Source organism: Rana temporaria, chromosome 2 (genome assembly GCF_905171775.1).
Source record: "Rana temporaria chromosome 2, aRanTem1.1, whole genome shotgun sequence".
Lineage (NCBI taxonomy): Eukaryota > Metazoa > Chordata > Amphibia > Anura > Ranidae > Rana > Rana temporaria.
The window spans coordinates 314,702,723-314,730,297 of NC_053490.1; the positions used below are offsets into that span (position 1 = coordinate 314,702,723).

At 45.0% G+C, this 27,575-nt stretch overlaps 1 protein-coding gene across 2 annotated transcripts in view; it reads right to left on the reverse strand.

Annotated features, from left to right (window-relative positions):
• Positions 1-27,575, reverse strand: part of LOC120927019 (synaptonemal complex protein 1-like) — a 141,988-nt gene that overhangs the window by 19,669 nt on the left and 94,744 nt on the right. The window contains exon 6 of one of the 2 annotated variants that reach the window (XM_040337415.1): positions 11,879-11,946. The exons of the other annotated variant lie outside the window; for it this stretch is intronic. Coding sequence (XP_040193349.1) covers positions 11,879-11,946 — 68 coding nt within the window. The remainder of the gene's footprint in view (positions 1-11,878; positions 11,947-27,575) is intronic. 2 annotated transcript variants of the gene reach the window in all.

Here is a 27,575-nt window from a genome sequence, read left to right on the forward strand (position 1 = left end):
ATTAAGGCCTCTATAAGTAATCCAGAGGATTGCTACTGATTGCTGCATCCTGAGGCTTTTTGAGTGAAGGAGAGCAGTGGGCAGAAATACTTCTGAAGAGGTGAGGTGCTATTGATTTTTCTGTGTGATAAAAATCAAAAAGACTTGTTTTCTGCTGTATGATCAGCAGTGTCTACCCAGCAGTAGGCTGTGCTAGACTCCATAGATAGGTTCCTGTGTGGTGAAGGTAGACGCCCCAAGTGGCCAGGGTTTATTTTATGTTTGATTTTGTTTATGCTGTTTGGATGCTTGCACTTGTTTCCAGCAAGATGGAAGAATAAACCAAAATCTTTGTTTTCAACCGTCTTCGACTGCCTTTCTGTACAACTTCAGTGTGTAGTGAACCCATCCAGGGGGGTCACACACCCCGCTACCAAGCTAACCCCTTACACATGGTGGAGTGCCGCGGGCAGTTAAAGTAAACTCAAAATGGAGGAGATACTGAAACAGCTGGCTTTAGCAAATGCAAATCAACAGCAGACAAATGCAGGTTTGCATCGGAGCCTTGCAGCTCAATAACAGGCTCACGCAGCTCAACAACAGGCTCACTTAGAGAGCATGGCAGCTCAACAACAGGTTTACCAAGAGAGCATGGCAGATCAAAAACAGGCTCACGCAGCTCAACAACAGGCTCACCAAGAGAGCCTTGCAGATCACCGAGAGAGCATTGCAGGCTTGGAACAGAGACACCAGCAGCAAATGGAGGCCATCGTGAAACAGCTTCAGAGACAGCAGACTGAGTGTCAGGGATCTGCCACCTAAGGGTTAACAGTGCAGATTGATTCCAATGATTGGCAACAGGCTGCCTTATTTAAACCCCTCAGCAGCACTGTGTCCTTGCTGTCTGATCTGCATCTTATCCAGAGACCTGATCCTGAACCTGCATCATTCTGACCTGGCTTTCTGACTCCGCTGCCATCCCCAGTCCTAACCTGCTCTGTTTACCTGTCTGCAAGATCCTCTGTTGCCGAATCCAGACTGAAATCTGACCATTCCTTGCCTGCTGCTTTTGTCTGTACTGATCCTCTGTGTATGACCTGGCCTGTCTGACTCCTCTCCTGCTGTCGCCTGCATCTGCATGTGCATGTTGCTCTCAGGAGCACCTGCGTCCGGTGACCTGCGTCCGCTAACCTGCATCCGGTGACCTGCGTCCGCAGACCTGCATCCCGCTGACCAGCATCCTGAACCAGTTAATCGGCATCCGCTGACCTGCATCCGCTGACCTGCATCCAGCTGACCTGCACCTACAGTGCTCCAGCCCTTCTCATTAGACTTCATCTCCAATCTCAGAGACTCTGCAGGCACTCATACCCCACTGTGCTCCTACGGTCACTGTCTCAACCCCAGTGATCCCGGAACCAGGACGGTACGAGAGGTCTCCCTCTGCACATCAGGCTCACTCCCAAGGTACGTGTCACTGAGGCTGGGAGTCAGGCCAGTAACATACCAACTTTTCAGGTAAGACACTTATTGCCAAAGATGACTGCAGATGAGGACCCTGAGATGTTTCTGACCACGTTTGAGAGAGCAGCAGAAAGAGAGAGTTGGCCTAAAAAACAGTGGGCTGGACTAGTGGCCCCCCTATTATCTGGAGAAGCCCAAAAGGCATATTTTGATTTGGAGCTGGCAGACGCGAAAAACTATGGTCTGTTAAAAAGAGGAAATATTGGCACGTTTTGGTGTAACCCTGGATGTCCGTGCTCAGCGGGTCCACAATTGGAGTTATCAGCTGAGGAAGCCACCTCGTTGCAGATGTATGACCTCATCCATTTGGCTAGGAAATGGCTGCAGCCAGAAACTCTTTCCGGACCAAAAATTTTGGAGCGAGTAGTCATGGACAAATTTCTTAGGTCTCTTCCTAACACCCTGCAGAAATTGGTGAACCATGGTGGTCCGGAAACCGCAGACAAACTTGTAGACCTGGTCGAAAGGTACCTAACCACATAGAATTTGTCCTCTTCCACCAGAGACGCACAGACTTTTCACCCCAAGACTAGACCCTCCCCACCTATAGGTAAGACTGCATCAAGGGATGGGGGTGGAGAGAGGGACCAAGGAGCAACTAGAGGAATTATCGTGACTACTGCTAATGTTTGGCGAGAGCGGCCTGGAAGACCCATCCCACAGGAGAGGACCAGAAGGTTGATTTGTTGCCGTTGTCGGGAAGAGGGACATGTAGCAGCGGTTTGCCCAGCGAGTGATGAACCCATGCAGTGTGACTTTCTGACAGAGACGACAGTCCCTTTTTGCAACCACATGCACTGCAGTAAAGGAAAATGAGAAACCTTTATATAGAATGTGCTTAGATGGTAAAGATGTTGTAGTATTGTTGGATTCAGGTAGCCTGGTCACCTTAGTGAAAAGTGATCTAGTGGTGGGAAAAACCTTACATCCTAGGAAAATGGCTGTAGTTTGTGTACATGGGGACACTCGAGAATATCCGGTGACTACGGTTTCCTTGTGGCCCAAATGCAAGATAGAATTTCCCAAGTGATGCCGATTGTGAAGGAACATTTAGCCCAAGCCCAATTGGCTCAACAAAGGATTTACAATCGTGGGGCCCAGGTCCGTTCCTTTGCACCAGGTGATAGGGTGTTGGTGCTGGTCCCCACGGTCGAAAGTAAATTCCTAGCCAAATGGCAGGGTCCCTATAAAGTGTTGGAGAAAATGGGGGTGGTGAATTATAAAATTAGCCAACCGGGAAGACGAAAACCTGAGCAGCTCTATCACGTGAATTTGCTGAAACCATGGAAGGATAGAGTCCTTGGTCGCTAAGACTACCCGATTTTCTGATCCATTTAACCTGGTTGTCCCTGAAGTTGGGATAGCGAAGACTCTATCCAAAACTCAGCAACAGGAGGTTAAAGAATTTGTGCTCCGTAATAAGGAGAAGTTTTCAGACCTGCCAGGTTGGGTCTCCGGAGTTGAACATGACATTATCACCACACCAGGGGATAAGGTAAAGTTGAAGCCTTACAGAATTCCAGAAGCCCGGCGAGAGGCAATTCGCCAGGAAGTAAAAAAAATGCTTGAGCTGGGGGTGATAGAAGAGTCAAATAGTGATGGGTCCAGTCCCATTGTCTTAGTGCCCAAACCAGATGGAAGTTGGCGGTTTTGTAATGACTTTCGCCGCCTGAATAAAATCACTAAGTTTGACACCTATCCTATGCCCCGCATAGATGAACTGATTGATCGCCTAGGCACTGCCGGTACATGACGACGTTAGACCTGACCAAGGGTTGTTGGCAAATTCCTCTCTCCGAGTCGGCCAGGGAAAAAACAGCATTTGTAACTCCAGACGGATCTTTCCAATATCGGAGAATGCCTTTTGGGTTACAGAATGCTCCCGCCAGATTTCAACGCACCATGGATAAGACCCTTCGGCCTCATCGAGCCTATGCTGCTGCATACCTCGATGATGTTGTCACAGTGAGGATTGGGACTCACACTTACCAAAAGTTCAGGCTGTGTTGGATTCCATCTGGAAAGCCGGGTTTACAGCCAATCCAAAAAAATGTACCCTTGGGCTAGAAGAGGCGAAGTATCTGGGGTATACCATTGGAAGAGGTCTAATCAAGCCCCAAATAAACAAAGTTGAGGCTATTCAGGATTGGCCACGTCCCACCAACAAGAAACAGGTTTGTGCATTTTTGGGGTTCGCGGGCTATTATCGCCGCTTTATCCCCCATTTTGCCTCACAGGCGGCTCCCCTGACCAAAGGGAACGAGTCTGTAATGACCAAATGGACTCCCGAAGCAGAAACAGCTTTTCAGGCTTTAAAACAGGCCTTATGTAGTCAGCCAGTTTTAAATTCGCCTGATTTTTCACTGGATTTTGTGGTTCAGACAGATGCGTCAAATGTGGGATTAGGAGCTGTACTGTCCCAGATTATCAAGGGGGAGGAACACCCTGTTATGTACCTCAGCCGAAAATTGAAGGCCCATGAGGAGAATTATGCCACTATTGAGAAAGAATGTTTGGCGGTGAAATGGGCTTTGGATTCTTTCCGGTACTACCTCGTGGGTAGACAGTTTGAACTGGTGACGGATCCTGCCCCACTGAAGTGGATGGCACAGAACAAAGACCAATAGGAGAATAAATAGGTGGTTCCTGGCCCTCCAGGAATTTAGTTTTGTGGCAACGCATCACCCCGGTGCTAAAATGGGGAATGCAGAGTCCCGAGTGCAAGCCTGCCTGGCAACCTGTGTCCCAACCCAAGGGTTGAAACAAGAGGGGGGGTATGTGACAGGAAGTCAGGTAAATCTGTGGGTGTTGTCACAGACGGGAGATACATTTCTGCCTTGTTTAGACAATACACCAATTATTATCAGGTGTCGGCAGCAGAAGTAGTCAGAAAGATTTAAGGGTGTTGGAAAACTTCAGCTGTTCAGAATGAGGCAATTAAGGCCTCTATAAGTAATCCAGAGGATTGCTACGGATTACTGCATCCTGAGGCTTTTTGAGTGAAGGAGAGCAGTGGGCAAAAATACTTCTGAAGAGGTGAGGTGCTATTGATTTTTCTGTGTGATAAAAATCAAAAAGACTTTTGTTTTCTGCTGTATGATCAGCAGTGTCTACCCAGCAGTAGGCTGTGCTAGACTCCATAGATAGGTTCCTGTGTGGTGAAGGTAGACGCCCCAAGTGGCCAGGGTTTATTTTATGTTTGATTTTGTTTATGCTGTTTGGATGCTTGCACTTGTTTCCAGCAAGATGGAAGAATAAACCAAAATCTTTGTTTTCAACCGTCTTCGACTGCCTTTCTGTACAACTTCAGTGTGTAGTGAACCCATCCAGGGGGTCACACACCCCGCTACCGAGCTAACCCCTTACAAAATATATATATTGTGAGAGGGTTAACTCGTCATCGGGTGTGTGTGACCCCCTGGATGGGTTCACCACGAAAAAAAGATTAGGCACAGCAGACAATGGTAGGTGAAAAACAAAAAGTGTGCAGTTTTATACAAAAAGAAATAACAGAAAACAAAAAAAAAAAAAAACACAAAAAGAAACCCTGGTCACTTGACCGCTCATTATACACGTTGGTGTCCATAACCAACACCTGGGTACAGGTCACACTCCCCAGATTATCCACACAGATCTGGTTCCAGGTTGGAGCCTCTCTCCTATCATGCTGGGAGTTTTTGGACACACCTCATTCAAAGAGTTTTCTTTATTTTGAAAATTGTAGATTCACACTGAAGGCATCAAAACTATGAATTAACACATGTGGAAATTATACATAACAAAAAAGTGTGAAACAACTGAAAATATATTTCATATTCTAGGTTCTTCAAAGTAGCCACCTTTTGCTTTGATTACTGCTTTGCACACTCTTGGCATTCTCTTGATGAGCTTCAAAAGGTAGTCACCTGGCGCAGCACCCCATCACTCTCCTTCTTGGTCAAATAGCCCTTACACAGCCTGGAGGTGTGCTTGGAGTCATTGTCCTGTTGAAAAAAAAAATGATGGTCCAACTGAACGCAAACCGGATGGAATAGCATGCCGCTGCAAGATGCTGTGGTAGCCATGGTGGTTCAGTATGCCTTCAATTTTGAATAAATCCCCAACAGTGTCACCAGTAAAGCACCCCCACACCATCACACCTCCTCCTCCATGCTTCACGGTGGGAACCAGGCATGTAGAGTCCATCCGTTCACCTTTTCTGCGTCGCACAAAGACACAGGGGTTGGAACCAAAGATCTCAAGTTTGGACTCATCAGACCAAAGCACAGATTTCCACTGGTCTAATGTCCATTCCTTGTGTTCTTTAGCCCAAACAAGTCTCTTCTGCGTGTTGCCTTTCTTTAGCAGTGGTTTCCTAGCAGATATTCTACCATGAAGGCCTGATTCACACAGTCTCCTCTAAACAGTTCTAGAGATGTGTCTGCTGCAAAAGGTGGCTACTTTGAAGAACCTAGAATATGAAATTTATTTTCAGTTGTTTCACACTTTTTTGTTATGTATAATTCCACATGTGTTAATTCATAGTTTTGATGCTTTTGATGATAGTCATGAAAATAAAGAAAACTCTTTGAATGAGAAGGTGTGTCCAAACTTTTGGTCTGTACTGTATACACATTTTATATATATATATATATATATATATATATATATATATATATATATATATATATATATATATACACACACACACACACACACACACACACACACACACACACACACATACACAGACCAAGCTAGGGACAAGGGTACAAGAGTTGCAAGGATGGGGGCATCACTGAACACCAATTAGCCTTGCTGTTAAGGCCAGTTGTAGGTTGGGGCAGTTGCTGTTTGTTCGTACTGTTGGTTAAATGGTGAGGGGGCACACTGGACACCTTTGGTGCCACTGTGCTATTTGCTGGGTGTCCAGTGCACTTCTACAGCTTGCACATTGGTTTGCAAATGTGTGCAAACTAAACCCCTGTTTTTAAATGTAAACTGTTACAGGAGAATATGGTTTGTTGCAGGCTGGCTGATAAGTTGAGCTGGAATTTTTAGCTTTTGTTTGATATATTAGGGCAGGGGTCTCAAAGTACCAGCCCGCAGGCCATTTGCGGCCCGCGGACCGGTTTTAAATGGCCCGCAGGCAGGGCGGGTGCCGCGGAAGTGTAGATAGCGCAGGAAGCGTCTGTCATAAGTTCACTTGTCTCTCATGTCACACTGCTACTCCCTGGCGGCCCCTCCTCTCTTCTTGTCCATCCCCATTTGCTTGTGTTATCATCTGAGATGGACGAGAGGGGGGGGGGCTGCCGGGGAGTAGCAGCGTGACATGAGAGACAAGTGAACTTATGACAGACGGTTCCTGCGCTACTCTGCCTTTGAAGAAAACAACAAGTAAATGCTGACCTGTGCCCTGGTGTGCTCTCATGTGCCCTAATGTGCTCTCATGTGCCCTGATGTGCTCTCATGTGCCCTAAAGTGCTCCCATGTGCCCTAAAGTGCTCCCATGTGCCCTGGTGTGCTCTCTTGTGCCCTGGTTTGCCCTGATGTGCTCTCATGTGCCCCATGTACCCTCATGTGCCATGTGCCCTCATGTGCTGGGCTCTGTACATCAGGGTACCCTGTGCCCTGTACCCTGATGTGCCATGTGCCCTGTCCTGATGTGCTGTGCCCCATGTGCCCTGATGTGCCCCATGTTCCCCGATTGTGCTCTGATGTGCCCTGATATGCCCCATGTGCTCTGATTGTGCCCTGATGTGGCCCATGTACCCTGATGTGCCATGGGGCACATGAGAGCACATCAGGGCACACTCAGGGAACATGGGGCACACCAGGGAACATGGGGCACACCAGGGAACATGGGGCACATGAGAGCACATCAGGGCACAGCACATCAGGACAGGGCACATAGCACATCAGGGTACAGGACATGGCACATCAGGGCACAGCACATCAGGACAGGGCACATGGCACATCAGGGTACAGGGCACAAAGCCCAGCACATCAGGGCACATGGCACATCAGGGTACATGGCACATGAAACAGCACATCAGGGTACAAAGCCCAGCACATCAGGGTACATGGGGTACCATGATGTGCTGGGCTTTGTACCCCGATGTGCTGTTTAATGTGCCCTGTACCCTGATGTGCCATGTGCCCTGTCCTGATGTGCTGTGCCCTGATGTGCCATGTCCTGTACCCTGATGTGCCATGTGCCCTGTCCTGATGTGATGTGCCCTGATGTGCTCTCATGTGCCCCCCATGTTCCCTGGTGTGCCCCATGTTCCCTGATTGTGCCCTGATGTGCTCTCATGTGCCCCCCATGTTCCCTGGTGTGCCCCATGTTCCCTGATATGCTCTCATGTGCCCCATGTGCCCTGATATGCTCCATGTGCCATGATGTGCCCCATGTACCCCGATGTGGCCCATGTACCCTGATGTGCCATGTGCCCCATGTAGCCTGATGTGCCCCATGTACCCTGATGTGCTGGGCTTTGTACCCTGATGTGCTGTTTCATGAGCCCTGTACCCTGATGTGCCATGTGCCCTGTCCTGATGTGCCATGTCCTGCACTGTGCCATGTGCCCTGTCCTGATATGCCCTGCCCTGATGTGCCATGCACCCTGATGTGCTGTACCCCTATGTGCTGTGCTCTGATGTGTCCTGTACCCTGATGTGCTGGGCTTTGTACCCTGATGTGCTGGGCTTTGTACCCTGTGCGCTGTGCACTCAAGTGTGCTGTGCCCTGATGTGCTGTACCCTGATGGTGAGTGGTCAGTGTGTAGTGGTCAGTGTGCAGTGTAGTGGTCAGGGTTAATAATGCGTTCGCTGACACCAGTACTGTTTTTGAAGTTTGAAAGTTTGCATGCGGCCCCCCATGGGATATGGAAACTTGTCTTGTGGCCATCAGGTAATTTGAGTTTGAGACCCCTGTATTAGGGGATACTGATCCCATGGCGTCACCAGGATGTCTACTACATCCACTGGGTTTAAAGTCCTGGAGACAAATCGGGCCAGCTTCTTGATGAACCAAGACATTGGCAAATTCACAGTCCCCCAGTGCAGACACACTGTATGCCCTGAAAAACCTTCAGATGGAAAGACTATTAACCCAGGTCCAGACATTCTCTGCTGAAAAAATCTGCCTGACAGTTTCCAACCCAGAAATAAAGACCATGGGGATTGCTGAAACTGTTTGGGACAGACTATACTTCCATTGCAACTTTCCTGGTGTTCCCCTGACGACTGATGTAAGCCACAGCTGTGGCATTGTTCAATTAAACTGAGATGGGAATACCAGTCAGAAGATGGTACAGTGAATTATAAAGATGCACCGAAATTTCGAAACAAAATCGGGCAAAAATTGTGTTTTTGCCATTTTACGGAAAGAGAAAAAAGGTGCAGATAATGGTGCCGAAAACACATGCGATTTTACTGTGCTTATGGTGTGGTTTTCATAGGTCATGTGACTCAAACAGAATCAACAACGTAACATGTTTGCGTTATTGATGCATTCTTGATGCTTTTTCAATGCGCTTCAACAGGGTGGAGCATTTTTTTTAACTGACCGAAAATGCTGCAAGCAAGATTTTTAACACCACAACGGAACAAGTGACCAGTGTGAAGACATACATCAAATTTAAAAGGGGTGCATTTTTCTTCAGCTTTTTTAAGCTAAAGGTTCCGATAATAGCTGACAAATTCATATTAACCACTTTTGGTGGTATTTGATCACCTCTGCGGTTTTTATTTTTTGCGCTATAAACAAAAATAGAGCGACAATTTTGAAAAAAATGCAATATTTTTTACTTTTTGCTATAATAAATATCCCCCAAAAATATATAAAAAAACGTTTTTTTCCCTCAGTTTAGGCCGATACGTATTCTACCTATTTTTGGTTAAAAAAAAAAAAAAAACGCAATAAGCATTTATCGGTTGGTTTGCGCAAAATTTATAGCGTTTACATAATAGGGGATAGTTTTATTGCATTTTTATTATTTATTTATTTTTTTACAACTAATGGCGGTGATCAGCGATTTTTTTCATGACTGCGACATTATGGCGGACACTTTTTTGGGACCATTGTCATTTTCACAGCAAAAAATGCATTTAAAATGCATTGTTTACTGTGAAAATGACAATTGCAGTTTGGGAGTTAACCACAAGGGGGTGCTGAAGGGGTTATGTATGACTTAATCTGTGTTTCTAACTGTAGGGGGGTGTGGCTGTAGGTCTGACGTCATTGATTGTGGTTCCCTATATAAGGGAACACACGATCGATGACCGTGCCACAATGTGAACAACGGGGAAGCTGTGTTTACACACAGCTCTCCCCGTTCTTCAGCTCCAGGGACCGATCGCGGGACTCCAGCGGCGATCGGGTCCGCGGGTCACGGAGCTTCGGACAGGGTCGCGGGAGCGCGCCCTATGGCTGGGCTCTTAAAGAGGACGGACCTGTACGTGCTTGTGCCCAGCCGTGCCATTCTGCCGACGTACATCTGCAGGAGGCAGTCCTTAAGTGGTTAATTTAAATTCATGATATTAAAGTCTAATACAATTGTATATAAAAATATATATATATTTTTAAAACTAATTTTTGGTTTCTGACAAGTGCATCCTGAATTTTCGGTTTTGGCGCCAAAATTTCCATTCGGTGCACCTCTAGTGAATTAACCACAGACAACTTAATAGTAACTTCAGGATTTGATTGGAAGCATGACTACTGGTGCAGAACTCCACCCAAACCTGGAAAACTGGCATCTGTGAAGACAATCTTCCATCATTACGGGAGGAAAGAAAACTGCCCTAGAACAATGCTGGGGAGAAAAGCCACGATTACAGAGACATCTTGGTTTGAGGATGTACCCAATTTACCTTGTCAGAGACAAATTGGATTTGTCTGACACTGTAAGAACATTCCATTGCAAGGTTCCTGGGTAGAACTGAGCAAATTAAAATCGCTTTGAAAGGGGATATCATCAATCTAAGCACTCAATTGCAACACAACAGAAAACAGGGATGTCAGGACTGAAGTTGCTAATCCTGACTCTGCAGCAGCAAGACCTTGGTTCAAAGGGTATCCAGGAGAAGGCCCAATTTTTCCAAGCAATCTAACAGAATTAGATGACTTCTTGAAGTTCAGGATCCAAAGCCCTTCAAGGTCTACAGTGTGACCGATACACTGGATTCCAAGGCTAGGACTAGAATACCTCTGAGATGAAGAAGAGATGAAGAAGAGATGAAGAAGGCCCAAAACTGGTGAGATGACCTTTGTGAACACTCTTAGGGCTCAGGAAATGCCAAAGGGAAGGGCCACAAACTAATAGGCCCGGATTCACAAAGCACTTGCGCCGACGTATCTCCAGATACGCCGCGTAAGTGAAAATATGCGCCGTCATATCTGTGCGCCGGGCCCACAAAAACTAAGATACGCCTAAAAACAGGCTTAATTCCACCGGCGTAACTTGCCGGCGTAGAGTGGGCGCATATTTACGCTGGACGCATGTGGCGCTCCCATTGATTTTCTATTCGAAGATGAGGAAGATACAGCGATTCACGATCGTACGCGTGCCTGACGCAGGCTACGCGATGTGCGCGTAAGTTGAACGTCCAGCGTAAAGTTAAGCCCCATAAAGCAGGTGTAACCCAGCAGCAGACATGCAAAGGTCTGCCCCAGGGAACACAAGCCGGCGTATTTTACGCTGGACGTGAATATGGCTGGGCGTAGGTCACGTTCACGCCGTAGGCAGTGATCCGGCGTATCTTAGGCAGTTGTTCCGAAATGGTTCTGAGCACGCGCAGAAAGATGCGTCCAAGTCCCGGCGCATGCGCAGTTGGTGATACGTATCTGTCTGGCGCTCGGCCCATCATTTGCATGGGGTCACGCCTCATTAGCATGGCTCACGCCCACTTCCACTTACGCCGACTTAAGCCTTGGAAACCCAGCGCAGTTTTGGGAGCATTGGCTTTGTGAATTCAATGCTTGCCTCTCTGCGCTGCGTCGGCGTAGCGTACAGAAGATACGCTACGGCGGCATAAATGTGCACCGCTGTCTGTGAATCCGGGCCATAGTGTTTATTTCTCATAGCAAAGTAAATTTATACCCAACCCTTTCTCTTCCCTTCTTGAGCATGCCCCAGTATTCATTATTTCTTTTAACTTGTCCCTATTGTAAAAACAACTTTAAGTGTTGTCAGCCCACAATAGAAAGGTAGCAGTTCAGTAGATTTCTGACAGAATCACCAGGAATTTTTCTAGACTTGCAGTGTTTTGCAAAATTTTAAAGCAGTGGAAATAGTGCATGCACTGCAGAGATTCGCTGCATATATTTTTATTTCTCCACATTTACACTTTCATTTAAACAGGAATACAAACAATTTTTATTGTAGCTTACTGGTTTATTAAGTCTTCATTTTCATTTATTATATCATGTATATTCAGTCTCAACTTTTCATTTTCAATCTGAAACAAATACAATATGTATGAGAAGTAACATACCATAACATACAGTAACATACCATTTTCTGCCTCTAAATCATTTTCAAATGCTTATTGATAACATTAAATAATATTTTGTGAGCATAAATATAACCCTCTCAGTCTCTCTTCCCCTCATCTTCCTTCACCCTTTTCCTTGACTTCTCCTCCTCCTTCCCCTTTCATTCCCATCCCTTTCCACACCTCCCCCTTGAATCCACACCCCCTCCCTGCCCTTTCCCCCTCTCCTTTCAAACCAGCCACCCCTTATTTTTTTGCATATTGTTGTTGGTGTGCGGTGGTCTTTCATTTTCTCCACTGTGCTTTGCTACATACAGTTAGCCTGAACAGTGATATATGGTTTGGAGATATATAAATTCTGTGCCACTACTAAAGAATGCTGTTCATAAGATGTGAATGAAGGCTATCAGCTCAACATTACTCTGCTTCCCTTAGGCAGATCAAGTCTCTCCATCTTTTATAGCTCAAACACAAGCTTATTCATTGAGGCACCAAGTCTACAGTGATTCTGTTTGAGGACTTTGTTGTCCTATGTAGGAGCACACAAACTACATATCATCAATTACATCTCTGAATGTCAACCATAGGGGACTTGAGCTATGAGATGAGCCAGTCAGAGATAATTTTTTTAGATCTGAAAATAACCGTTAAAGGGGATAGACTGGCTACGTCTACTTTCTTTAAGTCTACCGACAGGGATTCTTATATTCCTGTCGATAGTTGCCACGATGGTCCCTGGCTTAAATCGGTTCCAAAGAGCCAATATATGAGGTTTAAAAGGAACTGTTCTGATCACGGCAAATTTCTTGCACAAGCTGAGACCCTAACATGTAGATTTTTGGAGAAGGGCTATACTAGTGAGTGTTTAACTAATACTTTGGAATCTGTAAAGGCCATGAATAGGAATGACCTACTTCGTGATTGGCCATCGTGCACGAATGGATCTTTTTCTACAATTGCTCCCTTTGTGACCACCTATTCTTTACAAAATAGAAGCAGATAATCTCTAGGCATTGGCATATCATGAATAACAACAGAGTTTTGAAGGCAGTGTTACCTGCTAAACCACAGGTGGTTTTTAAAGGGGCTCCTTCAATAAGGAATAGAGTGGCCCCTAATATTCAGAATCCGCCCACTAATAAAATCCTCTTCCATCGATCAACTGGGTTTTATCAGTGTAAAAAATGTAGGGTGCAGTTTCACTCATAGAAGAACCACCAGCTTTATTTCCACCAGTACACGGATACAATATGCAATGAAACCATTTATTACTTGCTCCAAAGTGGGGGTGGACTACTTATTGCAGTGTCCTTGTGGCCTTCAATATGTAGAAAGGACTAAATGCCCCCTACAGGTTCATCTTAAACGAGCATATCACCAGTATCAAAACCGGATTTAAAAATCACTCAGTATCTAAACACTATTTGCTTGTACATAATAAAGACCCCTCCAAGACCATTTTTTTGGGCATTGATAAATTCAGTCTCCACTGGAGGGGTAGCTCACTAGTGAGGGAAATATCTAAATTAGAAATGTTCTGGACTCACAAGCTCAAGACTTATGTCCCTTATGGGTTGAATATAGATGTTAACGTGAACGCTTTCATAGACAATTCATAATGTCTACAGTGTAAACTTGTCAAGTGTGTATGCCTGATTATCTAGGATATCAATTTAGTTGAATTAATTGATTTTAATAGCTAGATTCAGTAAGAGTTAGTCCGGCGTATCAGTAGATACGCCGACCTAACTCGGAATCTGCGCCGACCTAAGTTTAAGTGTATTCTCAAACAGAGATACACTTAAACCTATCTAAGATACGACGGCTTGCGCCGTCTTATCTTAGTGTTTAATATTTAGGCTGGCCGCTAGGTGGCACTTCCATTGAGTTCGGCGTAGAATTAGTAAATCACTAGATACGCCGATTCACGAACGTACGTCCGCCTGTCGCAGTAAACATACGCCGTTTACGTAAGGCATTTTCAGGCGTAAAGTTATTCCATCAAATAGCTGGACTAGTAATGTTAAGTATGGCCGTCGTCCCCGCGTCGAAATTTGAAAATTTTAAGTCGTCCGTGAATAGCGCTGGACGTAATTTACGTCCACGTCGAAACCAATACGTCCTTGCGGCGTACTTTGCCGCAATGCACACTGGGATATGTACACGGACGGCGCATGCGCAGTTTGTAGAAAACGTCAATCACGTCAGGTCACCCTCCATTAACATAAAACACACCCCCTCAGCCAAATTTCAATTAGGCGCGCTTACGCCCGCCGCATTAAGCTAAGCCGCCGTAACTTAGCAGGCAAGTACTTTGTGAATACAGTACTTGCCTAGCTAACTTACTGCGGCGTAGTGTAAATCCGATACGCTACGCCGCCGCAATGATGCGCCGCCGTACCTGAATCCAGCTATAAATCTATATACATTTTTGGTATATTATACATTTTATATATTTCATGGGGTTACTGGTTTATTATTATTTTCATTCACTTATCACATATTTAATATTTGAATATGTAATTATATTCAATTCTATAGAATTATTCACATTTAAATCCAATATTTGGTCTTTATATTCGATATTTACATCATGTTAGCGGGAAAACTTGAAAAAGAAAATATGGATGGCCACACACCAAAAAAAACTTTGAAAGGTAGCCTTTAATGGTAAAAAAGGAAAAAAGCACTACAAAGCACAGAAAGCTATCATGTTAGCAGGGTTTTATGTTGTATTACTTATATAATTTACATAAATGTAAGAATTGATTTACATTGGGTAATTAAAAAAAAAAAGTATCCATATTATTACAAGGTACATATCCACCTATCATGGTCCGTGAGGGGGTTAATGAGGTGGACTAATGCCCCTCATCGGGCTATGTTCTCTTTTGGTGGTTAAATCCTTCACTTACCTCATCCTTCCATTTTGCTTTTTAATGTCCTTATTTCTTCTGAGAAATCCTCACTTCCTGTTCTTCTGTCTGTAACTACACACAGTAATGCAACACTTTCTGTGGAGAAAGCCTCTTGAGGGGGCGAGCAGGAGTGTCAGGATGCCCACTAACACACAGCTCCTTTATCTGCAAAGTAGAGTGTCCTGACCCTCCTACTCACCCCCTCCCCCCTCAAGAGGCTTTCTCCACACCAGGGAGAAAGTGTCACATTACTGTGTGGAGTTACAGACAGAAGAACAGGAAGTGAGGATTTCTCAGAAGAAATAAGGATATTTAAAAGCAAAATCGAAGGATGAGGTAAGTGAAGGAGGACTGCACTAAGGTAAGGGAAACTATTTAGGAATTTTTTTTTTACCTTTACAACCTTTTTAAGGTGATGTTTTTAGTATTATTTTTTTCTTTTCAGTTCTGTTTTGTTTATTTATATATATATTTTTGAATGTCTTTCTAATTTTGCTTTGGCCCGTCTTTCCTGGTTTACGGAAGGGCCACCCATACTCAATACTTAGAACGAGGCTCTGTTATAAGGTGGTGAATCAATACGCTTCCTGTTCCTCCATTGACAACATCACGTATGACGAAATGGGAGGGTGCATTACTTTTCATATTATTAAAAAAGTTAGACAATATTACACTATGGCCAGTCTTTCTTTCCTACACAGTGGTGCCAGTGTGTGAAAGATGAAACAGTCATCTATCCTGTGATATTCGTTCCTAAGGTCATCTGTGCAAGTAAAGGCCTTTTCTGGGCTATAGCCATATGCCCATTTTGTAATAAATAAGTAGTGTTGCGCTGTGTGATGGGGTAGATGAATCAAAGAAAAGACAGTTGCTATAACTGATATGTGAACATCAAAAAATATTAAATCACTGATATTGGTGATACAAATGACATCCAATCAAAAATACAAAAATACAAAGTGCTCAGTGATATTAAAGCATGCACTGCTATATAGTAGGAAAACTAAAGCAACACACATAAGTGATAATAAGAAATTGCATCAGTGTCCATGCAGAAAAACAGCAAAAACCAATGCTGTTTAAAAGATCAAAAGGAACAATCAACAATAAAGTGCTGGTGCTTATGCCGAAATATTCAGCGTGAAGGTGGTGCAGAGAGGGAATTCCAATATCCTTTTGAAGTTTTAGTGAGGGTGTTCACTTACCTTACTGCTGTAAGGTAACAGCATGTATATTATAGCCAACGGTGTTCCAGTCGTTTCAGAATGTAGTGCGTCCCAGTGAACTGAAATATCTCTCTGTGGATAAAGTCCCCCTCAGGTTACGTCCAATGGACAACAATGACCCTCACCCAGGGAGGTAAAAAGCGCCAATAGTGCAGTATCGTTAGAACGTTTTTAATAATAAAAAAGGCATACATTATGGTATTCGCATGGATGCAATAAAAACCGGCATAAAAACAAGTGGGGGGTTCGCAAGCGTCACCTCCGGTACCCCTTAGTGGACTCTGGATTCTTACGCGTATTCGTCACGACACGTGACTTCTTCACGTGTCGTGACAAATACGCATATCAGTTATAGTAACTGTCTTTTCTTTAATTCATCTACCCTATCACACAGCACAGAACTACTTATTTATTACAACATTTGTGGGTTTGATACACCTTCAGTGTTGCAGCAGTATTCCCTTTCTATCTTTTTCTCTCCCCCCCCCCCCTTCTTTGGTAGCGCGGTAATATCCTATCCACCATATGCCCATTTTGCTTGCTATCTGGTAAGCAAGTCTTTTAAAGGGGTTGTAAAGGTTAATGTTTTTTCACCTTAATGCATCCTATGCATTAAGGTGAAAAAACATCCGACGGTACCGCCCCCCCCCCCCCCAACCCCCATTTTACTTACCTGACCCCTCGAAAGTCATGCACGCTTCCACGTGATCCTCTTAGGTTCCCAGCCTAGCCGTTGATTGGCTAGGCTGGACGGATTGATAGCAGCGCAGCCATTGGCTGGCGCTGCTGTCAATCACAGCGGATGACACGGCGCGCCGGGGGGGGGGGGGGGGGGCGAGGACGAGCGATACAGTCAGCGGCTATGCCCGCCGCTGTATCACGGGAGCGTGCTCGCAAAAGCTTTCCACCATGCTCACTCGCATGAAGGTGGAAAGCTTCTGCGAGGAGGAGCCGAGACAGCCGCCGAGGGACCACAGAAGACAGGGTTCGGGGACACTCTGTGCAAAACGAGCTGCACAGTGGAGGCAAGTATAACATGTTTGTTATTTAAAAAAAAAGTTTGCCTTTAGTGTTCCTTTAAGGTGACGGTGCACTTTTTTTTTTATGTGAATCGCAGTGGTGCCATTGAGAAAAGGGATTTATCTTACCACTCCGAACATGGATATATATTGTCAACCAAGGTTCCTCTAATAACTTGGGACTATTCCTAGAACAGCTTATCATATTTTCTATCTATTGTTGTGTATTTCACTCGGCTGCTGCTTTCTTTGATTTACATGCTAACACATTTGTGCGGTTTTTAGCATATTTACATACCATCAATGCCCAGTGATATTTTTTAATGCATGTAGCCTTTAAGGATGTTATATTAACAAATTTTAACAAGATGGCACAGTCCTCACCTCAGTTCAATAGCTCTCTCAGAACCATGGGCAAAGACAATAAGATTAAAGTAGAAGTCCAGTCAATGGGGTAGATTCAGGAAGCAATTACGCCTGCGTATCAACTTTCTGTATTCAGAAAGCTCGATACGCCGACTGCAGCCTAAGATACGACTGGCATAACTCTTATGCCGTCGTATCTTAGGGTGCAATCTGACGCTGGCCGCTAGGTGGCGTTCCCGTAGTGGTCAGCGTAGAGTATGCAAATTGCATACTCACGCCGATTCACAAACGTACGCGTGCCCGGCGTTCGAGTTTTACGTCGTTTGCGTACGTCGCTTCCGTCGTAAGGCTGCTCCTGCTATTAGGAGGCGCAGCCAATGGTAAGTATAGACGTCGTTCCCACGTTGCGATTTTCGAAATTTGCGTCGTTTGCGCAAGTGGATCGTGAATGGCGCTGGACGCCATTTACGTTCACGTCGAAGCAAATTACGTCCTTGCTACGTCATTTACCGCAATGAACGTCGGGAAATTTTCCCAACGGAGCATGCGCAGTACGTTTGGCGCGGGAACGCGTCTAATTTAAATGATCCACGCCCCCTACGGGATCATTTAAATTACGCTCGCTTACGCTTACACCGGCCCCTTTTACGAAACGCCTAATTTCGGAGCAAATGCTTCGTGAATAAAGCGTAGCTCCAGTAATTTACGGAGGCGTAGCGTAAAAACGGAACGCTGCGCCGCCGTAGCAGTGCGCGCCCCTACCTGAATCTACCCCATTGTTAACTTAAACATGCTCCCACACGCTTTATAGGCCCTATACTAACTACCCTGTAGAGCTGGGGTCTCCAAACTTTCTAATCAAAAGGGTCCTTTTACTGTCCTTCAGACTTTAGGGGGGCCAGACGTTGGTGTCAGGGAGAGGGATCGAGCCCCATCGTTGGTGTCAGGGAGAGGAATCGAGCCCCATCGTTGGTGTCAGGGAGAGGAATCGAGCCCCAAGGGCCAGATAAAGGCATCAAAATTACTGCATCCAGTCCCCGGGCCACCGTTTAGAGACCATAGCTGTAGAGGAAAGATGTGTTAACTTATCTATTCTCAGGCACTCAGGGTTTTCTCCTCTTCACTGGAGCCTGCAGCTGGAGAGAACAACCAGACAATGAATGTAATGAATATGTGATGATGTCACCCATAGACTTACTACGGGGCATCCATTGTTGGCTGTCCCTCTATCCTGAAAATGGCGCTGGGAGCCAATCATGTGACCGGAACCAGAGCGTCCGAAAAATAGATAAGTATGCACATCTTTCCTCTACAAGGTAGTCATTATAGAAGTTAGAATGGGGGTGGGAGCAGATTTAAATTTAGATAAGATTTGACTGGACTTCTGCATTAACAGATTATACATTGTATTTTAAGAACAAAATCTACTGTATGAAACACAGATCTTTTTTGGAAGTTGCAGTAGGATGTAGCCTCACTGGCTGACTATCGTAAAAAGGAAAGACTTTCTAGTTGCCTTAGAATCAAGACAAGTTGACAAATTACACATTGAAATACAATGATTACAGAATGAATTGGAAAAAATGAAAAGTTTCCAAGTATTGGATGATAAGCTGAATGCTTAAAGCAGAACTCCGGGCAAAACATTTGATGTTTCCTATGTCCCCACAACCATCGGTCTTGTAACTTATCCATTGTAATTCTGTTCCAGTGCAGGACAGGTCTTGGGAGTGTCAGACTTCCGTGCTGTACCTCCCAGTTATAAGTATCACAACACAGCTCTGCCTTCAGCTCAAACCCAGCCCTGCTTTTATCTTAACCCCACCTCCACCCATAGCTCAGAACTCATCTCCATGATCAGTTCAGCTCCCACCCCACTCTCAGCACAGCCACAGCTCCGCTTGAACACCCTCCCACGACTTCCTGCTTCTTCCACTGCACCATGGGAAGAGTAGTTTCTTAAGCCCCCTATGGATGTGATGTGTGGCAATGCATGAAGTTCTCTCAGAGAGTGTTTCTCTAGGAAGATGACATCACAGGGTCCCAAAAATGAAGGAAAAAGAAAAAGTAAGCTATATTGATTTAAACTTTATGATTGTTTTTATAGCTGCTGGGGAGAAGATCTAAAAATTATAAACTTGTAGAATCCCGGTTTATCTTTAATACTCTGAACTGAACATTCTGTAAGGACAAATCACTAGCACCAAAAGGACTAAATTCATGAGGTATAATGAGGACTATAAAGGACTCCAAAGTGTAAAATTGGGACAGGTTAAGGTATAGAAGGTTTTCAAGAGGAAAATTTTGAGAAACGGGTGTATTCTATCTTGAGAACTAGCTCTACATCCACAAACATTTGCAAGAGTGTCAGTTTTTGGCCATTTTCTTCTTTTCCATCTACACCCTTAATGATTTCACACATAAGGGGCAATAAGAGGAAATTGACAGACACATTTCAAAGAATAGTGAACAATTAAAACAAAAAGGTCCAAGTCCCACAAACACAAAAATGGTCCCAAAAATGTGTCAAAAGTGTCCGATCTGTCCACCGCAATATTGCAGTCCCGAAAATGATTCTAGTCATCTAGGGACACGGTCCGGAAGTATGAGTGTTTGCGTTCCACCCGCCACTTCCGGCCACCTAAGAACGTCACTTCCGCCCTATGCCTCAGTGCGCTCCAGTTGCTTCCTGGCCCATGGTTGTGCACGCAGACACAAATACTCCTACTTCTTTGGTACCTCTCCCTCTAGCAGCCCAAAATGGGGAATGTTATGGAGCCGATCTATTTTTACAATGACTATGGGATTAAACTGGTGGTCCCTCCCTGGGTTCTTAGCACATGGATACACATAAGGGGCCTATAGAATGCACAGTGGGTGGGGCCCCCAGATGGTGATAAATAGATTTAAATAAATATATTTAAATAGTTAAAAGGATCTCATGTATGCAATTAATACAGAACAAAATTCCAAAGTGCATAAACATATAAGAACATATAAGCTAAACAATGCTCAATGATAAAAACACACACAACAAAGGGACTTCTATGGACACATATACCATCAATATAGTAGTCATACCTGGAGGTACCGTTATTCTGCAGAGAGCCAATTTTCCCGCTTGAATTCAGTGAACAATCGGGATTCATGCATGTATATTTATATTGTTACAAAAAGATAATTATCTATTCCCACCTCACTGTCAAAACCCCTAATCATTAAACCTGTCCAAATCTATACCTATGCTGTTCTTAAAACTAAACATCTAGTCCTATAGGTCCTAGTACCCACACAGCAGCATGGTCGAGCGCCATGGGTAAATATGGCTTGATGTTTGGGCCTGACCCCTAGGAGATATCTATATCTCAGGAGGGGGGGGGGGGGTTCTATGTGCTCCAACCAGATGAAGAAAAAAGAAGGACTGGATCTCCATAGCTACAGAACATAGGAACCCCCATAGGCCCTGCCGAAGTCATACTATATTATGCAGCTCAATTTCTTCATTAAGGCCTACAGGGCTAAAGTCCCCAAAGTGAAAATCCAGAAAGGGAGGCGACATTCTGGCGTCACCGCGTTAAGTGTTTACACCCGGAAGATACGGGCGTTTGTTTCGAGGAGCCGGCCGGCTTGACTTTTATACATGCTGTAATACGTCTACTTTGATGTAAGTGCACATCTTTTTATCTTATTAAAAAATCTTAAGGATCTTATGCTATGGGAGCTCTCCTTTCTTTTTAACCACTTCCATACCAGGTACTTACGCACCTTCCTGCCCAAGCCAATTTTCAGCTTTCAGCACTGTCGCAATTTGAATGACAATTGCGCGGTCATGCTACACTGTACCCAAATGAAATTTTTATCACTTTTGTTCCCACAAATAGAGCTTTCTTTTGGTGGTATTTGATCACCTCTGCGATTTTTATTTTTTGCGCAATAACTAAAAAAAGAAATTTTTGAAAAAAATTAAGTTTATTTTTTTCTGTTGATTTTATTTGTAAATAAGTTTTCTTCAATTATGGACACTGATATGGCGGCACTGATGGGCACCGATAGGCGGCACTGATAGGCGGCGCTGGTATGCTGCACTGATGGGCATTCATAGGCAGCACTGATGGGCGCGCGCCCGCATGAAATCCTGCAGAACGTCAATAGACGTCCAGTCAGGATTTCACAACCACTTCCCGGATGTCAATTGACTATTGACCAGGCGGGAATTGGTAAACATATGTACCGGTATACTGCTTGAGGCCATCCATCACTGTGACCATCCCAGCCTGGTGATATGCTGTGGAGGATACCATTATCATACGCTGTCTATGATCTCCTGTAATAAGGGATCAGAGAGATCCGGTAAGAGTCAGTGTGTGACCTAGGTGGAGGTGCTTCTATCATCACTTTTTTCAGGAGTTGGAATTATCTTTCTTTCACTTTGGAGACCATCATTATTCAATCTGCTATGGACTTTTTTGGTGGACTGTGATTAACCCATCAGGGTTCATTTGTTTTCTTACCAAGTTCACGGTGTGATCACGGTTTGCTATTTCTTGCAATATTTGCGCTGGTTTCAGTGCATCATACATTAGCGCAGCTTCTTTTTTGTATATTGTGTTTTGATGTTGTATAACATTTTTTAGTTGCAACTTTTTTAGTAGTTAAGTTAGAGTAAGCGCAGTATATTTTTTCTATTTCTGAAAATCCAGAAAGCCTCTCTTACAATCTGGTACTTCTTGCCACTGTCCATGTTACTTGATATTGCCTCTATTCCGAACACTTTGAGGCCATCGGTGCTGCCATCGTGGACCTCCTTAAAGTGTCTTGGTACTGAGCATTTGTCTTTCAGTCAAAATGCTACTTCCGTGCTCGTTCCATCTTTGTCCTCATTGGTCGAGAAGTACGGCCGATATACATGAGGCCACAAGGACAGAGGAGGCCATATATGACCTATGGGGTACCACAGTTCATGAACTGTTTAATCTTATGGCTCCTACCATCCATCCCAAATACATATTTTCTCCTGTGGCACATATGTACACAGTTCCCGCAGTTTCCACTCCCACATCTATAGCTGCCCTTTTGATCAAAGATGGTGGTCGAAAGATTTAGCCCTCTATTCTTACTCTTCTTCACTCTACTCGAGGCAAAAATACTCTTTAGATCCTTAGGTCTCCTGAAAACTAGATTTGGATGGGACGATAGGCAGGTCTTCAGGAACGGATCGGATTTAGGTATCTTCCAATTGATCTTTGAGATTTTCTGTATTATGGCGACATAATTGTTGAATCTAGTACAGATCCTCACAAGGTAGTTCATCTGCATCATATTTTGTTGTTTTTTTCACTTCCTGCACAGACATCTTCATACAACTGTAGATATTTTTGGAAGGCCTCGTCGATGTGCCCCTCGTCGTACCCCTTCTCCTTAAATGTACTCTTTAGGATCAGGCTTTAAAGGTACAGGTCCGCCTGAGTCTACAGAACTGGCCGAAGGGGATGTTCTTAATCCACCTAGGATGATGGTGGCATGCAGGTAGGAATTGCCCACACTCAACTTGAAGTGAATGAATTACACCATTGTCGTTGGCCCTCAGCTCAAGGTCTAGAAACACCAAGGACTTTTCGTCTACCACATGTGTAAACGAAATTCCGAAAGGGATTTCTCGCACAATGCGCCAGGAATCCTTCCAAATAATAAGGACCTCATCAATGTACCATGAGTACAGTATTAGGTTCCTCTCAAATGGCCCAAATATATTTAAGCTCCCAGCACCCCATGAATAAATTTGCATAGCTGGGAGCGAATCTAGCACCCATGGCTGTGCCCCTCACCTGCCTATAGAAACCATCCATAAATGAAAAGTAATTATGGGTCAAGGTGAACTCTATGCACTCATATATAAATTGGGCCTGCTTGGGACTGAACAGATGTGCTTCCGCCAAGTAGTACTAAGCTGAATTCATGCTGGATGGACGTATACAGGGACGCTACATCGAGCGATAGCCATCTATATCCTTTCTCCCATTTGTACGTGGTTAGAATATCTAGGGCATGGCTCGAGTCCTTTATATACGATGGCAGGTTTGTTACTAATCCTTGTAACAAGTGATCGATGTTGCTCCCAAGGTTGCTAGTCAAACTGTCAATTCCTGCAATGATGGGTCTACCTGGGGGTTTTTTTCATGTCCTTATGCACCTTGGGTATATGGTAAAAATGGGGGACGACTAGATGTTTTGAGTACAAAAATTGGTGCTCGCTTTTGGTCAGGACCCGATTTGATAGTGCCCTACCCTACAATTTTTTTTAAAATCATCATTGTATTTCCCAGTTGGGTCCCATAAAAGTCTCTCATTTGTATTGGTGTCGCCAATCAATCTAAACGCTTCCTCTAAGTATTGATGCTTGTCCTGTATAACCAGACCACCACCTTTGTCCGCTTTTCTAATTATGATCTCTGAATTCTTCCTCAGGCCTCAATGCCCACTTCATGGCCCTTATTGTATTTATGACCTTTATCCCCACACATTTTCCTAAACTCTCCCATCACAACTTCATAGAAGGTGGGTATGAAGTTGCCCTTGTTCCAATGGGGGTAGAAGCTTGATTTTGGTCTAAAATTTGTATTGATAGTTGCTCCCTCAAATGCCAGGGAGGTCTCCTCAGCAAACTCTTGACCTCCTTCTGTATATGTTGTGTGTTTATCTTTGAGCATTGTTTAGCTCTATGAATCTGATGCACAGCGGGTTGGTTATATTGGGTCTTGGAAGCATCATTACCATTTTTATATGTTTATGCATGGAATTTTGTCCTGTATTAATTGCATACATGGGATCCTTTTAACTATTTAAATATATGAATTTATCCCCATCTGGGGGACCCACCCACTGTGTATTCTGTAAGCCCCTTATGTGTATCCATGTGCTAAGAACCCAGGGAGGGACCACCAGTTTAATCCCATAGTCATTGTAAAAATAATAGATCCTTTTACTGTCAAAAAAATAAAAATAATAGATCGGCTCCATAACATTTCTCCATTTTGGGCCACGGTACCAAAGAAGTAGGAGTATATGTGTCTGCGTGCGCACGCACAACCATGGGTCAGGAAGCAACTGTAGTGCACTGAGGCATAGGGTGGAAGTGATGTTTTTAGGTGGCCAGAAGTGGCGTGTGGAACGCAAACACACCCGCACTTCCAGACCACGTCCCTACGCGAGTAGCATAATTTAAATATGAGTTTCATTTTTTGAATAGAATTACTGAAATAAACTTGATGATATTCAAATTTTTTTTAGATGCACCTGTATATTTGTGGATTATGTGAATTTATAATAGACACTTGAACTACTATTTTTCACAGTTTTCACAAAGTGGACAGTGTGTATTTTAGAATATATATATATATTTTTTTTGTAATCTTTATTTGCCACTAATATTGATGTATCACAGTGCTGCATTATGAAAATAAACTGTGGTTGCAGGAGATTATTATGTACAGTATATATGGTTGTGAATGTGGGATGTTGCCTTTTAAGAGATACTTAGGTGTTCTGATTTGTACTAATTGGTGTGTAGTAGTGTGACGAGATCCTTTCTCGCCCAGGTCCTGCTCTCCCGACACTCCTCTGCTACCAGTGAGTCAGCTTGCAGATTGCAACGTCTGATGGTCCAGTCATCCAAGGTTCCGGGATCCGAATTACAGCTATGTGCCATTCGGACCCATTGAGAACAAACACCAGGCAGGCTGTATGTAAGTTCCAACAGGACTCTTTATTTCAAGTACACAGCACACTTTTATACAGAATTTTGGAACATCCCACTCCCAACAACCGCTTTCCTATTGGTCAATTGTAAAGTATATCCAGTCTTCACTCAGGTCCCCCTTGACCATGCAAATGAGGACTTGAAATTGTCAACAGGGATTGGTCCAATAGCTTGGATAGAAAGACTTGTGTATTGAGACAGAAGCCCCAGGGGGTAATCAATGTACACAATAACCTGGTTCCAGCTAGACGGCCTGACTCCGACACCCGCTCTTAACCTGCAGAACACAATAAAAGGTATTTCGCAAGCTGGTTCCACTTAGCATTTCAAAAGCCTTGCATTGAATGTCCCTCTCCTGTGTAACATATGTCAAGTAGAAACACTTTAATATCTCAAGGTCCATGACATTACTTCCCCTGGGAACCAGTCCAACAGCCGCAGTGGGACCCAAACGGGTCAACTCGAGGATGTTGGAAAAGTAGTCTTAAAGTTCCAGGACTGTGCTGGGATGACCCATCTGCCTTCCTGTTTTGAGGTCCTGGCCCATAATCGGACGGCAAGAGGCTCACATTCAGTCCTCTCCAAAAGCCCCTGTCCCGGCTAGGTCTGTCACACATCTCCCCCTTTGGCAGGAGACTAACACTGGGAGAGACCCCAATTTCGGTACCCACCCAGTACCCCAGATACCTTGTCCCAAAGAGAGCATTACTCACCCAGCCAATCTCTGCCTCTCTCAGAGAACACGCCTGCCGCTGGGGAGAGGCCTGGACTGGCCCTTCTCCCTGGAGTCCTTTCAGCCGCTGGAGAGAAGACAGGGTGGCTGGGCTCAGTTCATCATGCCATTGGGAATCTGGGCCAACTGGCCACCATTCCTGGGGTATACCAGTGGAGACTGCAGTCCCATCCACTGATGCTAGGTAAAAATCCCCCGGTGCTTGCAAAGCAAAGCCGACATCCTCCTGTCTCAGTGCCGCACCATTTTCTGGGGTTGTGTCTGTGGAGATCGGAGTCCCATCCACTACCACAGGAACCCCCTCTTCTGTTAGTTGAGAGCAGAGGCCCGGGGCACTCTGCTCTGTTGCCAGCTCTTCCGCTGGGTTGCTGTGAGTGGGGACCACAGTCCCATCCACCGATATCCGCTCAAGCTGTAGTTGTGTGCAGCAGCCAGTAGCATCCTGCCCTGCTGCCAGTGATTCAGCTGGGAGTAACAGCTTTACTACCTCAGCTTGTTGCTGGGGAGGGGGGCCAACCGCCCCGGCTCCCTGGAACTCCACAGTTGGTCCCAGTGCTGGGCAGAGATGGCTAGCATTCTGCCCTGTTGCCAGCACTTCTGCTGGGGGTGCATAATCCATAACATCCTCTGAACAGTCCATACATTCTGTAATCTGTGGCTGGGGAGTGATTGCCATCTTCTCACCCTGAGCCTCCGGAACTGCCACGGGGGTGGGGCAGAGGTCTTGATCCCTCTGTCCTGTGACCAGCGCTTCAGCTGGGGAAGTTCCTTGTAACTCCACAAATACTGCCCTTGGTGCTGGGCAGAGCACAGTGAAGTTTGGCCCTGATACCAGCTCTTCTGCTGGAGGCTCCCCAGGTTGTTCTTCCTCAGCAGAAAAGTCTATCAAATCCCCTGTCTCTACAACTGGTGTCTGGGGATAGAGGTTCACCATCTCCTGTCCATGGAACCCAGAAGATGCTATGGGTACTGAGCAGAGGTTAGCAGAGCTCGGCCGTGCGGTCAGCACTTCAGCTTTGGGAATGGCAAGCTCCCGATTTTCCACTGCTGATTCATCAGCCAGGATTTCATCACTGTCAGCTGATATTTCCTCATAGTCCCAGGTAAAGGGAACCTCACCCTGCTGCTGAGCGGAGTCTAGCAGCTGTTTGTAGGTGATTTCCAGTTCCCATTCTTGAGCGGCCAGGAATTCCAAATCTTCCTGTAACCAGTGCACTTCCGGGACATTCAGTCTTCGCTCTCTGTGCTCCATTATTTCCTCCCAACGCCACTCCCGATCGCTCCCAAAGTTGGGATCCCTGGACATCCTCCAATACAACAATCCCAGGCCATCATAGTCAAAGCCTTCCGTGGGGCTGTCATCCGCTGACCACGGGCACTCTTGGACTACATACCACCGGAGGGCTCTGTAGCTCTCGTCCAACCGCATCTCTTCCCGGATCAGCCTGCTTAACTCTGCTGTCCACTCCTGCTTTGGTTGTTCCCCCAATAACAGCATCCGTACTTCATACTGTGACCAGTACCTTACATGGATGGAGGGGAGAGCTTTTCCCTGGTGTCGCTGCTCGCGGGCTA